At 35.8% G+C, this 22376-nt stretch overlaps 1 protein-coding gene across 1 annotated transcript in view; it reads left to right on the top strand.

Moving 5' to 3' along the window:
- The window catches only part of SENP7 (SUMO specific peptidase 7), a 140595-nt gene that overhangs the window by 22106 nt on the left and 96113 nt on the right, over positions 1-22376 (top strand). Inside the window, 1 exon segment of the mRNA NM_001313826.1 lies at positions 17349-17446. Within this exon segment, the coding sequence (NP_001300755.1) occupies positions 17349-17446 (98 nt within the window).

Raw genomic sequence — 22376 nt, 5'->3', positions numbered from 1 at the left:
ATTTATTACAACTTGTTCTCAGAGGAAAAGACTTGTTATTAGTTTCTTTAACTTCATTTAAAATTTTAACTATAAAATAATATATTTGTTTTTTTTAAAAGGTACAAAAAAGGGAAATAATGAGACAAGATGACTTCTGCTGACATAAAAAGAAAAAAAATTGCATAAAGTTAGAAAATTTGGGGTGTATAGAAAGGTACAGGTGAAACAATCCTTCTCTGTTCCTTTTTCCTAAGGCAACCACTTTTAATAGTTTTTTTTCATTCCTTTCAAGAACACATATGCTTACATAAATAATATTTTTTGATTGTTACAGAACAGAAATTATATATATACTGTTCTGTGCTTTTTTGTCATTTAATAGAGTCTAATTTTTTTTCTTTTTTGACACATTTTAATCTTTTATTTATTTTTGTTGGCTTTGTAATACTCAAAAAATTTAAAATATACCATAATTAAAAATATATGCCATAATTTTTTAGTATAATTGACACATGATATTATATTAGTTTCAAGTATACTACCTAGTGATTCAGCTTCTCTTTATGTTATGCTGTCCTCACAAGTATAGCTACCATCTGTCACTGTACATAATTTACTTAGTGCACTGGTATTAGTCAAGTTGTTTCCAGAGTTTTGCGAATGGAAATGATGCTGCAGTGAACATCATTTTCTTTTTTTTTTCTAACATCATTTTTTTGTATGTGGAGAACCATTTTTGAGCAGAGTTATTAGATTGAAGGGAATTTATGTATTTTTTTTAAAGATTTTATTTATTTATTCATGAGAGACACACACACACAGAGAGAGAGAGAGAGAGAGAGAGAATGAGAGAGAGAGGCAGAGACACAGGCAGAGGGAGAAGCAGGCTCCATGCAAGGAGCCTGAGGTGGGACTCGATCCTGGGTCTCCAGGATCACACCCTGGGCTGCAGGCGGCGCCAAACCGCTGCGCCACCGGGACTGTCCTGAATTTATGTATTTTAATAAACATGGCAAAATTGTCTCACAGAAAATGTGCACCAATTTATATTGCCACCAGTAAGAGGTCCCATTTTTCTAGAAACTTACTGGCACTGGATATTATCACACAGTAAAATTGTTGCTAGTTTAAGAGGAAGATAAAAAGATTTAAGAAAATTTAATCACATTGTTTATATGTATTCTGTTTTAGGATATTGAATTTATTGTGGAATAAACATTATAACATATGTAATTTAAAACACACAAAAACAGTTTCTTGGAAGTAGACATAGGCTTTTTTTTTTTTTTTCTTAAGCTGTATCTCACTAAATGTGTTTTTTTCTTTACCCTTGGATTATACATATCTTCCTTTAGTTTTTGGTCTTCAAGAGGCAAATGTGGATTACCTGACAGCTCGTTAGATGTTTAAAGTCATTGTGTTATAATCTTTTATCTTCTCTCTTTTCTTTAACTCTTGATTTCAGTAGTTTCCTTTTCCTGAGAAGCTAGCCACTTATATTCTTCTTCTTTTCTCTCTAACCTGCTGAATAAAACAAGGCCTCTTCAGAGGCATATTTTCTTTTCCCATGACTAGTTTCCCACTCTAGTTGGATGTTTTCTTAAGGTAATGATACTTAAATTTTTGGAAATGTGTGTCCTATTTGAGATTTAAAAGTGGAACTTGGGGATCCCTGGGTGGCTCAGTGGTTTAGCACCTGCCTTCGGCCCAGGGCGTGATCCTAGAGTCCCGGGATCAAGTCCCACATTGGGCTCTTTGCGTGGAGCCTGCTTCTCCCTCTGCCTGGTCTCTGCTTCTCTCTCTGGGTCTCTCATGAATAAATAAATAAAATCTTAAAAAAAAAAGTTGGGGGGGGGAACATGTATCAGCATTGCTATGCTCTTGTTGCCCTAGACTATACAGTATTTGCGAAGTAAGCTTCATAGTTTATAGAGTTTGAGGCTATACCAGTATTTTGCTTAATTGTTTTGCCCACACACCCCTCCTTTTTTTTTTTTTTAATATTTTATTTTTTTAAAGTAATCTCTACACTCAAGGTGGGACTCGAACTTACAACCCTGAGTTCAAGAGTCCCATGCTCTACTGACTGAATCAGCCAGGCACTCCCCATACACCCTTTTTAAAAGTTAATTAATTAATTAATATTTATTTATAAAAGGTTTTATTCATTCATTCATGAGAGACACAGAGATAGAGGGAGGCAGAGACAAGGGCAGAGGGAGAAGCAGGCTCCATGCAGGGAGCCTGACATGGGACTTGATCCAGGGACACCAGGATCACGCCCTGGGCCGAAGGCAGGCACCAAACCGCTGAGCCACCGAGGGATCCCCCGCTATACAGAAGCTTTTAAGTTAGATTTCTTTGCACTTAACTTGTTTCTGTCTTTGTTGCCTTTGCTTATGTGTCAAAATCTGTCAGATTTTTTTGACACAAAAAAATTATGTGATTTTTTTTCTGTGTGTCAAAAAAATCATTGCTAAGACCAGTGTCAAGGAACTTACCATCTTCTAGGAGTTTTATGGTTTCAGGTCTTATGTTGAAGTCTTTAATCCATTTGAGTTGATTTTTGTATATGGTGTAAAGAGAGTGGTCCAATTTCATGATTTTGTATATGGCTGTCCACTTTCCCAGCACCATTTACTGAAGAGAGTATTCTTTCTTCATTGTATGTTTTTGGCTCCTTTTATTTATTAATTGAACATAAATGCAGGGGTTTATTTCTGGGCTCTGTTCTGTTCCATTTATCTTTATGTCTGTTTTTATTCCTATGCCATACAGTTTTGATTACTATAGCTTTGTAATATTTTTTTTGTTTTTGTTTTTGTTTTTTTAATATTTCTTGGGGGATCCCTGGGTGGTTCAGCAGTTTGGCGCCTGCCTTTGGCCCAGGGCGCGATCCTGGAGTCCCGGGATCGAGTCCTGCGTCGGGCTCCCGGTGCATGGAGCCTGCTTCTCCCTCTGCCTGTGTCTCTGCCTCTCTCTCTCTCTGTGTCTATCATGAATAAATAAATAAATAAATCTTTAAAGAAAAAATATTTCTTTATTTGACGCAGAGAGTGAGAGAGAGGGAGATAGTGCACAAGCAGGGGGAGTGGCAGGCAGAGGGAAAGGGAGAAGCACTGAGCTTCCCACTGAGCAGGGAGCCTGATGTGGGGCTTGATCCTAGGACCCTGAGATCAAGACCTGAGCCAAAGGCAGTAGCTTAACTGATTGAGCCGCTCAGGCGCCCATGTGATAATATAGTTTCAAATGAGGAAGTATGATGCCTCTGATTTTTTTCCTTCTTAAGATTGCTTTGAGTATTTAGACTCTTTTGTTGCATACAAATTTTAGGATTATTCTATTTCTGTGAAAAAATGCTGGAATGTTGATAGGGTTTGCATTGAATTTGTAGATTATGTTGAGTACTGTCAACATTTTATCAATATTCCTCTAATCTATGAGCACAGACTGGTTTTTCATTTATTTATGTCTTTTTCAATTTCTTTTGTCAGTGTCTTATAGTTTTCAGTGTACCAGACTTTCATCTTCTTGGTTGAATTTATTCCTAGTGTTTTATTTTTGTTGTTGTTGGGGTTGTATATGGGAGTGTTTTCTTAATATTTCTGATAGTTTGTTGTTAGTATATGGAAATGACATTGATTTTTGTATCCTGCAACTTTACTGAAATTGTTGATTAGCTCTAAGTTTTTGGTGGAGTCTTTAAGCTTTTCCTTTTTTTTTTTTTTTTTTTTTTTTTAAGATTTTCTTTATTTATTTATGAGAGACACAGAGAGAAAGCAGAGAGAAGGTAGAGACGTAGGCAGAGGGAGAAGCAGGCTACTTCTGGGAAGCCTGATGTGGGACTTGATCCTAGACCCCAGGATTATGTCCTGAGCTGAAGGTAGTCGCTCAACCACTGAGCCACCCAGGTGCCCCTTCTTCCTGATTTTAGAGGAAAAATTTCCAGCTTTTCACTACTGAGTGAGATAGGCGCTGTGGGCTTGTGATATATGATCTTTATATATTTAGGTACATTCCTCATATATTTTGTTGAGGGTTTTTATTATGAATGGAAGTTGAATTTTGTTAGATGCTTTTTTCTGCATCTGTTGAGATGATCATATGTTTTACATTTATTTTGTTAATATGGTGTGTCACATTGATTTGTGGATGTTGAACCTTCCTTGAATCCCTGGAATAAATCCTATTTGATCATGGTGTATGATTCTTTTGTATTTTTTTTTTTTTTTAAATATTTTTTTCTTTATTTATTTATGATAGTCACACACAGAGAGAGAGAGAGAGAGAGGCAGAGACACAGGCAGAGGGAGAAGCAGGCTCCATGCACCGGGAGCCCGACGTGGGATTCGATCCTGGGTCTCCAGGACCGCGCCCTGGGCCAAAGGCAGGCGCCAAACCGCTGCGCCACCTAGGGATCCCTCTTTTGTATTTTTGAATTGGATTTGCTAATATTTTATTGAGGATTTTTATATCTATTTTCATCAGAGATACAGGTCTGTAATTTTCTTGAATACCCTTGTCAGATTTTGGTATTAGAGTATTGAAGGCCTTGTAAAATAAGTTTATTTGTTCATGATTCATTCTTGGTAGGTTATGTTTCTAGGAATTTACCTATTTCTTATAGGTTGTCCAGAGTGGTGTTGTGTAATTAATTTTTCATAGTAGCCTGTTACGATTTTTTTGTTGTTTGGTGATATTAATAATGTCTCTTCTTTCATTTCTGGTTTTATTTATTGAATTCTTTTTTTTCTTGGTGAGTCTAGTTAAAGATTTCTCAATTTTGTTTATCTTTTCAAAATACCAGTTTTCATTAATCCTTTCTGTTGTCTCTTTACTATCAATTTCCACTCTGATCTTTATTTCCTTCATTCCAGTAACTTACAGGCTTAGTTTTTACTTTTTGTAATTCTTGAAGTGCAAAGTGATATTTGAGATCTTTTTGTTTCTTAATGTAGAATGTCTATTGCTATGAGTTTTTCTCTTAGTACTGCTTTTGGTGCATCTCACAAGTTTTTTATATGTTGCCGTTTTCATATATCTCGATATTTTTTTATTTTTATTTTTATTTCTTTGATTATTCAGGAGCATATTGTTTAATCTCCACATATTTGTGAGTTTTTCAGTGTTCTTTTGGTGGTTGATATGTAGTTTTATACCTTTGTTTTTGGAAAAGATGCTTGGTAGGATATCAATCATCTTGATTTTCTGTCTGGATGAGCTATCCATTGGTTCAAGTAGGGTATTGAAGTATCTACTATTAATGTATTGTTGTTTATTTCTCTCTTTAGATCTGTAAATATTTATTTTACATATTTAGATGTTCCGATATTGGATTCATAAATATTTGTGAATATTTTATCTTGTTGGATTGACCCCTTTATTATTCTGTAATGACCTACTTCGGCAATTACTGCACTTTCTGTTTTAAAGTGTATTTTGTCTCATTAAACATACCTAACCTAGCTTGTTTTTGGTTTCTCTCTCTCTTTTTAAAAGTTTTTTTTTTTAAAGATTTTATTTATTTATTTATTTATTTTATTTATTTTTTTTTAATTTTAATTTTTATTTTTTTTTAAATTTTTATTTTTTTTAATTTTTATTTATTTATGATAGTCACAGAGAGAGAAAGAGAGAGAGGCAGAGACACAGGCAGAGGGAGAAGCAGGCTCTATGCACCGGGAGCCTGATGTGGGATTCGATCCCGGGTCTCCAGGATCGCGCCCTGGGCCAAAGGCAGGCGCCAAACCGCTGTGCCACCCAGGGATCCCTTTTTTAAATTTTTAAAAAAATTTATTTATGATAGTCACCCAGAGAGAGAGAGAGAGAGAGAGAGAGGCAGAGACACAGGCAGAGGGAGAAGCAGGCTCCATGCAGTGAGCCTGACGTGGGATTCGACCCCAGGTCTCCAGGATCGCGCCCTGGGCCAAAGGCAGGCGCCAAACCGCTGCGCCACCCAGGGATCCCGATTTTATTTATTTATTCATAGAGACAGAGACAGAGAGAGAGAGGGGCAGAGAGAGAAGCAGGCTGCATTCAGGGAGCCTGACATAGGACTCAATCCCGGGTCTCCAGGATCATGCCCTGGACTGAAGGTGGCGCTAAGCCACTGAGCCACCCGGGCTGCTCTCTTTTTAAAAGATTTTATATATTTATTTAAAGATAGAGAGAGCATGAGCAGAGAGAGGGAGAAGCAGACTCCGTGCTGAGCAAGGAGCTTGATGCCGGGCTTGGTCCCAGGACCCTGAGCTCATGACCGGAGCAGAAGGTAGAAGAAGCTTAACCAATTGAGCTAACCAGGCGCCCCTCGTTTCCCTTTGTAAGGAATATCTGTTCCCACTCCTTTTTAAACTTATGTGTGCTTTTAAAGGTGAACTGAGTCTCTTATAGGCAGTATATAGTTGGTTTATTTTTAATCCATTTAGTCACTCTGTGTCTTTTGATTAGAGAATTTATTCCATTTACATTTAAAGGTTGATAGATATGGACCTATTGCCATTGTGTTAATTGGTTTTTGACTGTTTTTTAATTATCTTGTTTCTTTCGTCTTGCTCTATTCCTCTGGGATTTGTTGATTTTCTGTAGTAATACTGATACCTTTCCCTTTATCTTTTGTGTATCCACTGCAGATTTTTGCCTTGTGTTTACCACGAGGCTTACATAAAACACATCTTCATAGCAGTATATTTTAAGTTGATAACCACTTAAACTTGAATTCATTCTAAAGCTCTTTTTTTTTTTTTTAAGATTTTATTTATTTATTCATGAGAGACACAGAGAGAGAGAGAGAGACCGAGACACAGGCAGAAGGAGAAGCAGGCTCCATGCAGGGAGCCCGACGCGGGACTCGATCCCAGGTCTCCAGGATCATACCCTGGGCTGAAGGTGGCACTAAACCGCTGAGCCACCCGGGCTGCCCCATTCTAAAGCTCTACATTTTTATCCACTCCCCTATTTTGTTTTCGATGTCACAATTTGCTGTTTTTTGTATCCATTAATGAATTACTGTAGTTACAGTTATGAGTTTTTTTACATTTTTCTTTTAGCCTTTATATTATACTTAGAAGTGATTAGTCCACCACAATTAGATTATGCTGAATTTATGTATTTGCCTTTACTAGTGAGGCTCATACTTTCATGTTTTGTTACTAATTAGCACATTTTTGTTTTGGATTAAGGAAGTCCATTTGACATTTCTTAGAAAGGTAGTCTAGTAATGAGCTCCTTTACCTTCTGCTTGTCTCACACTTTTTATTTCTCTTTCAGTTCTGAAAGACATCTTTTATGGTTTTGTTGGTATGGTTTTGCTGGTTTTGTTTTTGGTTGGATGAACACTTTTTTTTTTTTTTTTAAGTTTATTTGTTTTTAAGTGATCTCTATCCGCAAGGTGGGGCTCAAACTCTCGACCCCCTGAGACCAAGAGTTGCATGTTCTACTGAGCCAGCCAGTAGTTTAGGTCTACTGTTTCAGCCCTTTTAATATGTAGTGCCACGATGGCCTGCAAAATTTCTGGTGAAAAATTTGATGATCTTGTGAGAGGGGGTTTCCTTGTATATAACAAGTTTTTCTCTTGTTGTTTTTTAGATTCTCTGTGTGTTTAACTTTTTGCAATTTAATTATAATGTGTCTTGGTGTGAATATTTTTGGAGGTCTAATTTGAAACATCTAATTTGGAACTTTCTGAGTTTGCTGGATTTGAATGTCTCTCCGTTGTTTCTTTAGATAATTTTCTACCACTTCTTTTCTTCTCCGCCTGGGACCCCTATAATGTGAATATTGTTCCACTTGATGTTTCATAACTCCCTTAGTATATCCTCACTCTTTTTAATTTCTTTTTCTTTTTGGTCTTCTAAATGGGTGAATTCTAGTGCCCTGTCTTTGAGTTTGCAGATCCTTTCTTCTCCTTTATCTAGTCTACTGTTGAATCTCTCTATTGAAGTTTTCATTTCTGTTATTGTATTCTTCAGCTCTGTGATTTCCGTTTGGTACTTAGTATATTCTCTGTCTTGAAACTTTCACTTTGTCCCTGCACTGTTCTCCAGATGATGATGAGCATCTTTATAACTGTTATTTTGAAGTATTTATCAGGTAATTCACACTTATCTCCATTTCACTAAGGTCTTTTACTGAGATTTTTATCTTGTTCTTCTGTTTAGAACGTACTCTTTTGCTTTATTTTCCTCCACTCTAGTTGGTTTCTGTGCATTATATGAAACAGCCACTTCCTAGTCTTGAAGGTGTGATCTTGTGTAGGAGTTGAACTCTGTCTTAGCTCTTGGTTGTCTCTCAAACCCTTGGGACTGTCCAAGCTGACTTCTGTGTTATTAGTGACTCCCAATAGTTGAGGGTGTGCCGAGACCTGTCAGTGTCTCTAAGGTGGGTAGGAGGGTGGATCTCAGTCACTTGAAGGCTGATTGGAAGCTGGATCTCTGGGCAGCAGCTTTAAGAGTATGCAAAGATACCTCTTTTAGGGAAAGATTGGTAGATGAGTGTTTCTGTGTGCTCCCTCTGTGCTGTGCCCTGGCGGACAACTGGTGTTAAGAACTATTTATTTGTTCTGTTCCTGTGGAATCCATGAGCATATGTCCCACTGGCCACCACAGCCACATGATCAAGGGGCATCCCTTAGATGCTGCAGAAGCTGGGATGTCAGACTTGTGTGTAAGCTCCTTTTCAGGTGGTAGTGGCAATCTGAAGTGAAGTAGAAGGAGATGGAAAGATGGCATCTGCTTGCCTCTATGATCTCTGGAGAGAATTGTAGTTGGCCTCTAAATGCATGTTAAATTAGAAAGTTGTCCTCAGGCTGTAGCTTTTAAGACAAATACCTCTTTCTGGGTGTATTTTAGTTTCAGTAGACCCTCTATGCTGGATCCTGGATTATTAGCTGTGGTGAGTCCATGTGAACCTTTTAAGAACTGTCTCTTGGTTTGCGATAGCCTTGTGAGTTTCATGGATGCAAGCAAGCCCCATTTGGATTTTAAAGTTAGATGTTTTAGTAGCCTGTCTCTTTGGTGATAGTCTTAAAGGTTAGGGTTCCAGATGTGGGGTCAAAATCCTTTGCACCTTATGCAGAAGCTGGAAGTTGTCATTTCTCTCATGGTTGTGTTCCATTTTGCTGGGGGTGGTGTTTATGGCAAGATTATTTTATCTTCTTTTACATGTTTCAATGTTTTTTCTCATTCCTGTGATAGAGGAGTTTCCGTTAGTTTCTGGATTTTTTCAGAGGGAATTGTTCTGTATGTAACTGTAGATTTGATATGTCTGTGGGAGGAAGTGATTTTAGGAGCCTCCCACATTGTCATCCTGCACTGGAACCATCCCTGGTAGATTACTGGTAGTTGAAGTCCATAGTTTACAGTAGGGTTCACATTTTGTCTAGTGTATTCTGTGTTTTGACAAGTGTATAATGGCATGTATCTATCATTACAATGTGATACAGAATGATTTCTGTTAAAAAAGTCTTTTGTGGAAAAAAAGTCTTTTGTGCTCTGCTGATCTTTTTAATATCTCCACAGTTTTGCTTTTTCCATAGTGTCACATGGTATCATACAGCCTTTTCAGATTGTTTCTTTCACTTAGCAATATGGTTTTACATTCATTCATGTCTTTTTTGTGGCTTAATAGCTCATGTCTTTAAAAAATATTTTGAGGGGTGCATGTTTTGGCTCAGGTCATGATCTCAGGGTCCTGAGATCAAGCCCTGCATTGGGCTCCTCCCTCAGCAGGGAGTCTGCTTCTTCTCTCCCTGTCCCTTTCTTCCCACTCACATGGGCGTGCATGCATTCTCTCTTTCTCTCTATCTAAAATAAATGAATAAATCTTTAAAACCATTAAAGAAGGTTTTTTTTTTTTTTTTTTTTACAAAGGACTGTTTTTTAGAGTAGTCTTAGATTTTCAGCAAAAGTGAACAGAAAGTACAGTTTCCACAAGTCCCTTGCCTCCACATGCATAGCTTCCCCCACTATTATTTGTTTTTATTGTTGGATAATATTCTATTAAGTGGATGTAGCACAGTTTGTTTATCTATCACCTGTTGAAAGATATCTTGGTTGCTTCCAAGTTTTGGCAGTTTTGAATAAAGCCATAGGAAACATTCATGTGCAAGTTTTTGTGTGAACATGTTTCTGACTTATATCATTAAATACCAAGGATTGCCATTGTCGGATTGTATGTTAAGGCTACGTTTAGTTTTGTCAGGAAGTGCTAAACTGTCTTCCAAAATGATTGTACCATATTCCCACCAGGAACTAATGGCATTTCTTGATGTTCCACATCCTAATTGATATTTGGTGTTGTCAGTGTTTTGTGTTTTAGCCATTCTAATAGGTATCTAGTGGCATCTTGTTGTTTTAACTTACAGTTCTCTGATGACATTTTCTTGAGCTTCTTTTCGTATGTATATTTACCAGCTGTATATCTTCTTTGGTGAGATGTGCCTTCAGATCTTTGGCCCTTTTTTAAAATTGGGTTGTTTTCTTATTTTTTAATTTTAGGAGCCCATTGTACATTTTGAATACCAATCTTTTTATCAGATATGTGTTTTGCAAAGATTTTTTTTTCTAGTTATTATGTTATCTTTTCATTCTTTTATTTTTTTATCTTTATTTTTTTAAAAGATTTTATTTATTCATGAGAGACACACACACAGAGAGAAAGAGAGGCAGAGAGACAGGTAGAGGAAGAAGCAGGCTCCATGCAGGGAGCCTGACGTGGGACCCGATCCCGGGTCTCCAGGGTCAGGCCCTGGGCTGAAGGTGGCGCTAGACCACTGAGCCACCCGGGCTGCCCATCTTTTCATTCTTTTGATGTAATAGTCTTTCACATAGCAGAAGTTTTAATTTTAGTGAAGCCCAAATTATCAATTTTTTTCTTCATGCATAGTGCTTTAGGTGTTATATCTAAGAAGTAGTTGCCTAACCTAAGATTACCTAGGTTTTCTCTGATGTTATCTTTAAGGAGTTTTATAGTTTTGCTTTTTATATTTAGATCTGTGGCCCATTTTGCATTAATTTTTGTGAAAGATGTAAGACTTAAGTCTCTTCTCTTTATATATGGATATCAGCATCATTTGATGAAAATGATTTCTGTATTGAATTGCCATTGTTCCCTTGTCATAGATCAGTTGATCACATTGTGTGAATCTGTTTCTCAGCTATTACTCTGTTCCATTGATCTTTTTTTCTTTTTTCTTTTTCTTTTTTTTTTTTTTTGTTAATGCCATGCTATTTTGCTTAATGTAGCTTTATAGTAAGTCTTGAGTTGGGAGTATGAGTTTTCCAAATTTGTTTTTCTTCAGTATTGTGTTGGCTATTCTGGGTCTTTGGCTTTCTATTTAAAATTCAGAATCACTTTGTCAATATCCACAAACTACCTTGCTAGGATATTGATTTGTGTTGACTTTATAGATCAAGTTGGGAAGACATCATTGGAATAGTGAGTCTTCCTGTCTGTGTACGTGAAATATCTGCTTAGATCTTTGATACCTTTTAACACAGTTTTGTGCTTTTTGTCATAGAGATTTTATATATATTTTATTTGATTTCCACATAAATATTTATCTCTTGTGCTAATATATATAGTATTTTTTTTAAATTTCTGGTTCTAATATTAATTATTTTTAAAGAAGAAATTAATTGACTTTTGTATAAGTATCTTATTTCCTGCACTATTTCTATAATGACTTATTTGTTGAAGGAGGTTTTTTTTTTTCTTTTATTGGTTCTTTGGGGTTTTCTACATAGACAACTGTGTCACCTTAAATAAAAGTTTTATTTTTTTCCTCTCAATCTGTATACTTTTTATTTCATTTTCTTACCTTACAGCATTATCTAGGACTTCCAGTATGAGGCTGAATACTTAATACTTGATTGATGGTATTGTTCAATTTAGCTCTGTCCTTACTGATTTTCTGCCTGCTGGATCTGTTTCTGATGGAAGGGTATTGAAATCACTGTAATTGTTGATTCTTCTATTTGTCTTTATATTTCAATCAGCTTTTGTCTTATGCATTTTGGTGCTCTGTTGTTGAGCACATAGATATTAAAGACTGTTATGTCTTTCTTCTTGGAGAATCGATCCCTTTTATCATTATGTAGCATTTCTCTTTATCCCTGTATCCTGCAAATTGATAATTTTTCTTTTTCCGAAGTTTGTTGAGTCTGAAATCAGTATTCTACACTAGCTTTCTTTTGATCTGTGTTGGAATGGTCATATTTTTATCCCTTGACTTTTTATCTTGTCTTTATATGAGTTTATTGTGTACATTGTATAGGTGGGTCTTTTTTATTCTTTTTGGATTGATTTTTGAATATTGAACACCTTTCTGCCATAGAATAAATGCTAACTGGCTATATTGTATTATTCTTTTTATGTATTACTTGTTCTGATATTTTTTTGTTGAGTGTATGCTATCAGAGATGTTGGTCTTGAATTTTTTCTTCTTGTGCTACCGTTATATGGAGTCACTAGCAATGCAGTGCTTACGTTATAGAATGAATTGGGAATTGTTCATTTCTCCTGTAGTTAATGGAACAGTGTATAGAATTCCTTTCCTTACTTAAACGTTTGTTTGAATTGCTAGGAAAACTCTTAGGGCTTATACTGCTAGGAGTTAGTGGAAAGGAGGGTGGCAGCTGTGTTTATAAAAGGGTAGCGGAATGGGTATGTGTATGACACAACTGTTCTATATCTTGACTTTGGTTGTCAGAGAGCATATGACTTTGGTTGTCAGTGCATATGATAAAATTGCACTGAACTTAAAATGCACTGGTACACAAATGTTTGCATACAGAACAGGTGAAATCTTAATAGGGTCATGGTTTGTCTCATTGTTAATTTCCTGGTTATATATTTTTCTGTAGTTTTTAGGGTATTGGGGGAAAACAGTGGGGAAAAGTGGTCGAAGAATATACAGGGTTCCCTAGACCCCCCCTCCATAATTAGTCCAGTGGTTCAATAGATAATGGTTAGCAAATAATTTCAGTTTATGTTTTTTGATAAGTGTTTTCAGTTTTGGCATTACATGTTGCTTGCTTTGGAAACTGGATAAAGAACCAATAGAGTTGAAATTCTGATATAAAGTTAAATCCAGACCAATAATCTTATTTAATTAGAAAGTCAGGCATTTTTATTACAGCAAGCTGTGACAGGGATAAGTAGTTGTGAACAAAGTCAGTATTTACATCAAGATACAACTTTGGTTCCTTTTAGTATGTAAGGAAATACTCAGTTAAGATTATGAACCCCACATAACTTAGAGTGCATGTAGAGATTTTGTCCAAGAAAACTTTTAGTCAAATTACTATGGACCATTTTATTTCAATTGACATAGTATTTTATTTTGGTGTTCTTGCCAGAATTATGCCAAATTGGCATACTTATGCCAAAATTATGTAACTGGGATGCCTGGGTGGCTCAGTGGTTGAGCATCTGCGTTTGGCTCAGGGCGTGATCCCGGAGTTCGGGGATCGAGTCCCACATCAGGCTTCTTCCATGAAGCCTGCTTCTCCCTCTGACTGTGTCTCTGCCTGTCTCTCTGTGTCTCTCATGAATAAGTAAATAAAATCTTTTTAAAAAATTATGTAACTGGATGCTTTGATCCTGTCTATAAATAAAAATCTTTTATTCTTCTAAAAGCCTTTTTCATTTAAAATAAAATTATTCACACTATCTTAACTTTCCTATTTGTGGTCATGTAGCTTTCAGATTATGTAATGTGAAGAAATTCTCATTAATAATCAGTTTGTAGGATAATTCTTTGTTTTCTAATTTTTACCTTTCAGAGATAGCATATAATAGGTTCATAGACTAAAAGAAAAATAAATCATACCTGAATAATACAAATTATTAACTTAGCCTATAATTCTTACCTAATTTTTAAAAAGAGAATATGTAAATATTTTAATGTGATATTAACTATAAGAAGTGATTAAAGTTTAAGTGAATTGTATTTTCATTTGATAACATCTCTGGATATAGTTCATGTTACCCTTGGGTATGGTAGGATTTAAGAATTTAGAGTTAATGACATTTTAATCAATTTCCCCCCAGTTTGTCTCCATGAGTTCATGTTTCTGTTTGTTTGTTTTTTTGTAGTAGTTTAAAACTCTCATTATTTTTTGCCCTCTCTTTGGTGGGAATGTTGTTGTTTTCTCTGTATAGAATATGAGGCTCAAAGACTAGTACTTCGATAATTTTGCACATACATGCAAACTTTATTACATTATGATTAGTGGAATACAAAAAGTCAATAACATAAAACGGGAAGGTTGCATTTATTGTGAAATTAGTGGAACAATTATAGGGAACTAGTTGGTCAGTAGTTCTAAGAGTTCAATCCTTAAGCCAGATCATACCCAGTCCTGGTTGCAGTAGATGAAAACAGGTAATATAATTCACTGTGAGAAGTGTTGTCAGTAATGGAGCTTTTGCAAAATGTAGAATGATATTGTAGAAGAGATTGATTTATTCTGCTAGAAGGTGAAGAAGGTTTCTTGGTGGCTTACTGGACAAAGAGAACTAGGGAGGGTAAAGCATATTCTAGTAAGGGAACATGTTGAAGGATGAAACTGCATTGCACTTTCAGGGAACTACAAATAGTTTAGTATGATCAGAATACAAGATGCATGGGAAGCCGAAATGAGAAAAGAAGACACATTGTTTTTTTCCCTTCCTTTAGGTAGTCTGGAACACTTAGGAATTTAAGCAGGAGAATACCATCAGATTTGCATTTCTGAAAGATTTAACTTTTATGATGGAGTAGACGCTAGATTAGGGGTGAAAGAAACCATTGGCAGGGAATCCCATTAGGATAACATTATAAGAGCACAGGTCAGATATAAGAAGGGGCAGAACTAAGACAGTGGTAGTGAAATGGTGAGAAGATGTAGTTTTATTCTTGTTATATTGATAGGTTTACATTTTGACAAAGGTATTTAAATTGATATCTTGATGGGAGGGATTTCTGAGAATTTGTATAATTTAGAATCAAAGCATTGAAAAGAACATAGGCTTTTATGAGAGACAAGCTTGGGTTCATTGGTCTAGCTTCACTTTCCTCTGATAAAGTGATGTGTTTTATATCATGCAGTGCTCTGGTGGTAATGAGATAACTAATGCCTAGAGAATTGAAGAGGATGTTTATTGAGAGCTGTCATGTTCAAGACAGTGTTTTGGTTTTCATTACTTAAAACATTTTTTTTAATCTTTTAAAAATTTGTTTTAAGTTGTAGTAAAATACACATAACATAAAATTTATCATTGTAACCATTTTTAAGAGTACAGTTCACTGGCATGTAGTACATTCACAGTTTTGTGCAACCATTACCACCATCCATTTTCAGAACTCTTTTATCTTGCAAACCTGAAATACCCTACTCTTTGAACAGTTTTTCTCCACCGCCCCCCCCACTGCCTCCCAGCCCCAGGAAACTACCATTCTACTTTCGATTTTTATGAATATGACTACTTTAGATACTTCATATAGCTTGAATCATACAGCATTTGTCTTTTTATTACTGACTTATTTCACTTAGTGTAATGTCATTGTCTTGGGAAAAACCGAGTCTTCCCCCTGTGTTTTTCATTTACTCTCACACTACTGTCATATTTGCAATACTTTTGACACCACATGTGTGTGGGTTTTCCCATACCAAGCAATGCTCTGTGACACCAGCTGGGTATTCTACAATTTAATTCAATTCTGACACTACTTGGAAATAGTGTCAGACCTACGAGGTAAGGGATTGATCCCACAAGAGTGCTCCCATCCCACCTCAGATACCAGTCACAAGTCCCAACTGTCAGCTGTGCTTGTGATCAACTGGCTATAAATCTGAGGTTCCCACAGCTATCCTGTCAGGTTCGATTGCTTCATGCTAGAGCTGCTAAGAGAATTCTTATATTATTTATCGGTTTATTAAAGGATATGATAAAGGACACCATTGAGCAGTTAGGTGAGGAGAAACATAGGATGAGGTCTGGGAGGGTCTCCAGAGCAGGAGCCTCTGTCCTTGTGGAGTTTCTGTGTGTAGTATGTAGATGTGTTCAGCGACCTGAAAGTGCTCTGAACCTTTTGGAATTTTTTGGAAGCTTCCTCATGTAGGTATAACTTACTAAGTCTTTTTTTAGCTCTTTTCCTCTCTCTAGAGAATAGAGGGTGGGGTGGAAAATTGCAAGCTTCTAATTATGGCTTAGTCTTTCTGGTGACCAGCCCTCCTCCAGGAGCCCACCCAGAGTTGCCTCATTAGTACAAAAGACACTCCTATCAATCCAGGAAATTACAAGGGTTTCATGAGCTCTGTGCCAGGAACTGGGGGCAGAGACCAATATGTATAGTTTTTGTTTTCCCACAGTCATCTAGGGTCATTCATGTTGTGGCATGTGTCAAAATTTCTTTTTTAAGCCTGAATAATATTTCATTGTATGTATATATCACATGTTGTTTATCTGTTCTTTTATTGCTGTGACACTTCAATTACTTCTGTCTACCTTTTAGATTTTGTGAACAATGCTCCTATAAACACAGGTGTACAAATCTCTAACGAAAACAGTATTTTAAACTTATTACATATATAGTTATTTTACATCCTTGTGAGATAGCTACTGTTACATCCATTTTCAGATAAGGAAACTAATGCAGAGAACATAAATAATTTACTTGTCTAGATTTATGCTGTTTTGTATTAAATAATTTTAACTTTTGTGTCTAGTCAGATTAAATCTAAACCCTGTTAGTAAGATGTCTGACTCTCCTAAAATTTTCCATGTAGCAGTTCATAGGGAACCAGTTTTAAACCCTTTTAATTGTTATAAATGCAGTTACTTCAAAATCACAGACCCTATTTAACATGGTATATAATAATTTTTATTTCCTTTAGCCTTTCAAAAATTGTATGATTATGTAAGCTTTGGAGTCTCAAAATATCAATTTCCTAACTAAACTTATCTCGACATTTTAAAATATATTCTATTTTTTGGTAGACTTATATTTCTGAACTAACAAAAGACCTGGTGGTTTTTTAGATTGCACTTTTTCCCTCTGTGACCTATGAATTTGGCTGTTTATCTTGATTTTCTAAATTAAAACAAAATTTATTTATTTATTTATTTATTTAAATTTTTATTTATTTATGATAGTCACACACAGAGAGAGAGAGAGAGGCAGAGACACAGGCAGAGGGAGAAGCAGGCTCCATGCACCAGGAGCCCGACGTGGGATTCGATCCCGGGTCTCCAGGATCGCGCCGTGGGCCAAAGGCAGGCGCCAAACCGTTGTGCCACCCAGGGATCCCAATTAAAACAAATTTAAATGTCTTAATTGTCATATTGTTATATTTAGTGTTAAATTCCATTTTTTTTTTCCCTAGTGGAAAAGAAGCCTAAGAAATAAGGTCCTCTCTCTAGACCATAAAAGTAGAAAAGGTGTCCGTGGGCGTCCTGTCACTTCTAAGACATCACCAGAAAGGTAAGATACATGTGTGTATGACATAGGATGGACTTACACTGTGTATAAATAATGTGAGTATGGGTGATTCACCTAGCCTCTTTGGGTCTCAGTTACTGTACTTCTGAAATACAAAGACTGAATTCAAGATTCAATTCTAAGGTTTTTTTCCAAGCTTGAACTTTCTGTGATTCTAAGTCATCTTAACTCCTTGTTTTTGTGCATTTGGAATGTCTTGATAAACTTTAACTGATAAAACCAAGAGTATATATATATATATATATATATATATATATTATATATACTTATATATATGCTTATAAATATAGATATATATATATGCTGGTTATAATGCTTGATTCATCATTTGTGTCTGCTATACAAAAGGTACTAAATTTAGCAACTGTGGAACTGTAGTCATAGTTTAGTGAATTATGGTTATAGTGGAATTAAATATCTGGGGGATTGAAATTGCAATTATTGGAAGGAATTTAAAGCATTCCAGGATTAGACATCTGTAAATGATTAAAAAGTTGTTATTGTACAAAAGGGTATTGAATTTTCTTTTTGGTGAACAGTAAATGAATGAAAAAATGAGGTTAGCAAAGTGGAACTGATTTATGTATGTTGACATTATATGCTGTGACCTTGTTTAAGTCTTATTAGTTCTAGAAATTCTTAATAGATTGGAGTTTTATTCATAAAGTCAGTTTTACTTTCTTCTTTCCAACTAGATGCCTGTAATTTTCATTTTTTGCATAATTGTCCTGGCTAGAACATCTAGTACGATATGGAATAGAAGTGGTGAGAACGGACATCTTTTTCCCCCCACTTTCACAGGGAAAGCAGTCAATATTTTACCATTAAGTATCATGTTAGCTAGGTTTTTCATAGATGCTTTTCTGTGGTTTAAATGTCTGTGTCCCCTCAAAATATTTATGTTGAAATTCTCATGCTCAGTATGATGGCATTTGAAAGTGGGGTCCTAAGGAGATTGTTTAAGTCATGAATGGGATTACTGCCTAAATAAGACACCTCGCAGTTTTTCTAGTGTCTTCCACCATATGAAGACACAAGGAGAAATTAACAATCTGCAGTCTAGAAGAGGGCCTTCACCAGAACCTGACAATGCTGCCTGGCACCCTGATCTTGGACTTAGGAGCCTCTCGAACCATGAGAAATGAATGTTTGTTGTTTATAAGCCACTTACTTTATGGTATTTTGTTATAATAACCCAAATAGACTAAGACATATCCCTTTTCATGATGAGGAAGTTCCTTTCTATTCCTAATTTGTTGGAGGCTTTTTATTGTGAATGGGTGTTGGATTTTGCCCAGTGCCTTTTCTACATTCGTATCATGTAATTTGTGTACTTTACTAACATAGTGTTGTGTAATTTGATTTTTTTAATGTAATTTGATTTTTTTAAAAGATTTTATTTATTCATGAGAGACACACACACAGAGAAAGAGAGAGAGAGAGAGAGAGGCAGAGACACAGGCAGAGGGAGAAGCAGGCTCCATGCAGGGAACCTGATGTGGGACTTGATCCGGCACTCCAGGATCATACCCTGTGCTGAAGGTGGTGCTAAACTGCTGAGCTACCCGGGCTGCCCCATAATTTGATTTTTAAATCTTAAACCAACTTTGCATTCCTGGGATAAATCCCCCTTGATTGGGCAGCCTGGGTGGCTCAGCGGTTTGGCGCCTGCCTTCGGCCCAGGGCGTGATCCTGGAGACCCAGGATCGAGTACCACGTCAGGCTCCCTGCATGGAGCCTGCTTCTCTCTTTGCCTGTGTCTTTGCCTCTCTCTCCCTGTGTCTCTCATGAATAAATAAAATCTTTAAAAAAATAAATAAATCCCCCTTGATTTATGATCCCATTCATAATGTTGCTAGGATTTGTTGAGGATGTTTACATTTGCATTAAGAAGAAAAATTTGTCTTGTTTTCTCATGTTGTCTTTGTCTGGCTTTGGAATCAGGTTGGTACTGGCCTTGAAGAATGAATTGGAAAATATTCTTTCTTCCTTTGTTTTTCTGGAAGAATTTTGGAGGATCAATATTAATTTTTCTTTAAATGTTTTGTTTTGTTTTTAAAATTGTATTTTCAATTAATCTGTATGCTCAGTGTGGGGCTTAAACAGCCCTGAGATCCAGAGTCACGTGTTCTACCATCTGATCCAGGCAAGCGCCCAGTGTTTCTTTGAATGTTTGATGAAATGCACCAGTGAATCACCTGGTTATTGACATTTTGCACACGTGGACGCGCACGCGCACGTGTGTGTTTGTCTGGAGTTTTCACATTACAAATGTAAATTTTTATTTGTTATAGTTCAATTTAGATTTTCTATTTTTTTATGAGTCAGTTTTGGTAGCTTGTTTCTAGGAATTTGTGCATTTTATAAGTAATCTAATTTGCATACATTTGTTCAAAGTATTCTCTTAGAATCTTTTTAATTTCTGTAATAATGTTAGTGATCTCCTTTTCATTCCTGATTTACTAATTTGCATCTTCTCTCTCTTTTTCTGTTCAGTTTCCCTAAAGATTTGTTAATTTTGTTGTTCTTTTCGAAGAACCAACTTTTGATTTCATCAGTTCTCTTTGTTTGTTTCCTGTATTCTATTTCATTTATTGCCACTATAATCTTTTTTCCTTTTCTTGTTTTGGAAATAGTTTGTGCTGCTTTTTCTAAATCTTAAGATATATAGTGGGGTTACTGATCCGAAATCTGCCTTCGTTTCTAACATACACATTTATAGTTTTAAATTTCCCCTGAGCACTGCTTTAGTTATATCTCATAAATTTTGGTATGTTGTGATGTTCTTTTCATTAATCTCAAAAGTATTTTCTAATTGGTAAGATTTTTTTGACCCAGTTGTTATGAAAGTGTGTATAATTTAATTTCTGCATATTTTAAAATTTCAAATATTTCCTTCTGCTAATTTCTTATTGAGATATAATTGACATTGTATTAGTTTCAGGTGTATAATGTAAATGATTTAGTATTTGTATATATTGAGAAATGATCACCACAGTAAATCTAGTTGGTCCATCATCATGCGTAGATATACATTTTTTTTCTTGTGAGAACTTTTAAGATTTACTCTCACTCTCAGCCATTTTGAAATCTACAGTATAGTGTTATTAATATAGTCACCGTGCTGTATAGTACATTCCCATGACTTATTTATCTGTTAATTTTTTTTATCTGTTTTTAATTGAATTTCATTGTGGTCTGAGAATATTTTGTATTATTTCCTTTCTTGTAAATTTTTTTAGAAAGATCTTATTTATTTGTGAAAGAGGGAGCATGAGCAGAGGGAGGGGCGGAGGGAGAAGCAGACTCCCCACTGAGCAGGGACCCGACATGGAATCTGATCCCAGGACCCCAGGACCATGACCTGAGCCAAAGGCAGATGCTTAACCATCTGAGCCACCCAGCCACCCTCTTTCTTGTAAATTTGTTGAGGTTTATTTTATGGTCTCACATATGATCTTTCTTGCAGAATGTTTTGTGCATTTGAGAAGAAATGAGTATTCTGTTCCTGTTTGGTGGAGTGTTCTATAGAGGGCTGTTAGATTGAATTGGTTGATACTGTTATTCAAGGCTCCTGTTATCTTGGCTGATGTTCATTCTAGTATTTCTATCCATTATCAAGACAGTGTTTTGAAGTATCAAACTATTAGTGTTGAGTATCTCCCTTCTGTTTTGTCAGTTTTTGCTTAATGTATTTTGTTGTCCTGTTACTAAGTATATGGATATTTGTAACTGGTATATCTTTCTGATGAATTAACCCTTTTATCAATGAAATGCCCCTCATTGTCTTTTTGTTTGTTTTAATATTTATTGTGTCTGATATTGATATAGCTACTCCATTTGTCTTAAGGTTCCTGTTTGCATGGTATACCTTTTTTTATCTTTTTACTTTGAACTTATTTATTTCTTTCATTCCAAATTGTCTCTTGTTGAGAGCATTTAGTTGCATCTTGTCCTAGCAGTTTGAAATGTTATAATGAAATGTCATAGACTGGGTGGCTTATAAACAACAAATATTTATTTTTCATAATTCTAGTGGCTGGGAAGTCCAGTATCATGGCACCAGAAGGTTCATGGTCTGTGAGGGCTTCTTGGTTCGTACAGCTGGCCATCTTTTCATTGTGTTCTCAAAGGGCAGAAGGAGTCTCTCTTACGCCTCCTTTATAAGAGTACTAATCCTATTTATGAGGGTTTCCCTCTCATGATCTAATCGCTTCCCAAAGGCCTCTCTCCTAATATCATCACTTTGGGGGGTTAGGATTTCAACATATGAATATTTAAGGGAAACAAACATTCAGAACATAGATCCTGATTTATCATGTATTCTGGAATATCTGCCTTTTACTAGATTGCTTAATCCATTCATATTTCATGTGAAAATGTCAGTAGGGCCATGCCTCCTCTGAAGGCATCAGAGAAGGACCTGGTCCATGTCTCTCTCTTCCCTTTAGGCATTCCTTGTGTTTTGGATGTATCACTGCAATCTTACATGTTTATATGTTCTCTCTGTGTCTTCATGTTGTCTTTCTTCTGTGTGTTTCTGTTTCTGTGTTCAATTTGCAGTTTTTATTTTTATTTATTTATTTATTTATTTTTCAGTTTGCAGTTTTTATAAGGATTCCAATCACAATGTATTATGGCCTAACCTATTGACCTCATTTAAACTTGATTATCTCTGTAAAGACAGTATTTCCAAATAAAGTAACATTCTGAGATACTGGGGTTAGGAGTTTAGAATATCTTTTTCTAGGGCACAGTTCAACCCCCAAGAAATAAGTTGAGCATGGGAGAGGAATTGAGCTGCTTTTGGGAACAGTAATTTCGTTTCTTAAGGAAATGAATTGCCAATCTGTCAATTTCCCTTTCCTCTTTATTGCTTCTTAAAAATTCAGTCCCTCCTCAGTTATATGTA

This window comes from Canis lupus, chromosome 33 (assembly GCF_011100685.1).
Source record: "Canis lupus familiaris isolate Mischka breed German Shepherd chromosome 33, alternate assembly UU_Cfam_GSD_1.0, whole genome shotgun sequence".
In the NCBI taxonomy this organism is placed as follows: Eukaryota; Metazoa; Chordata; class Mammalia; order Carnivora; family Canidae; genus Canis; species Canis lupus.
Note: the sequence above shows the minus strand (reverse complement) of the source record. Positions and strands in the feature narration are given on the sequence as shown.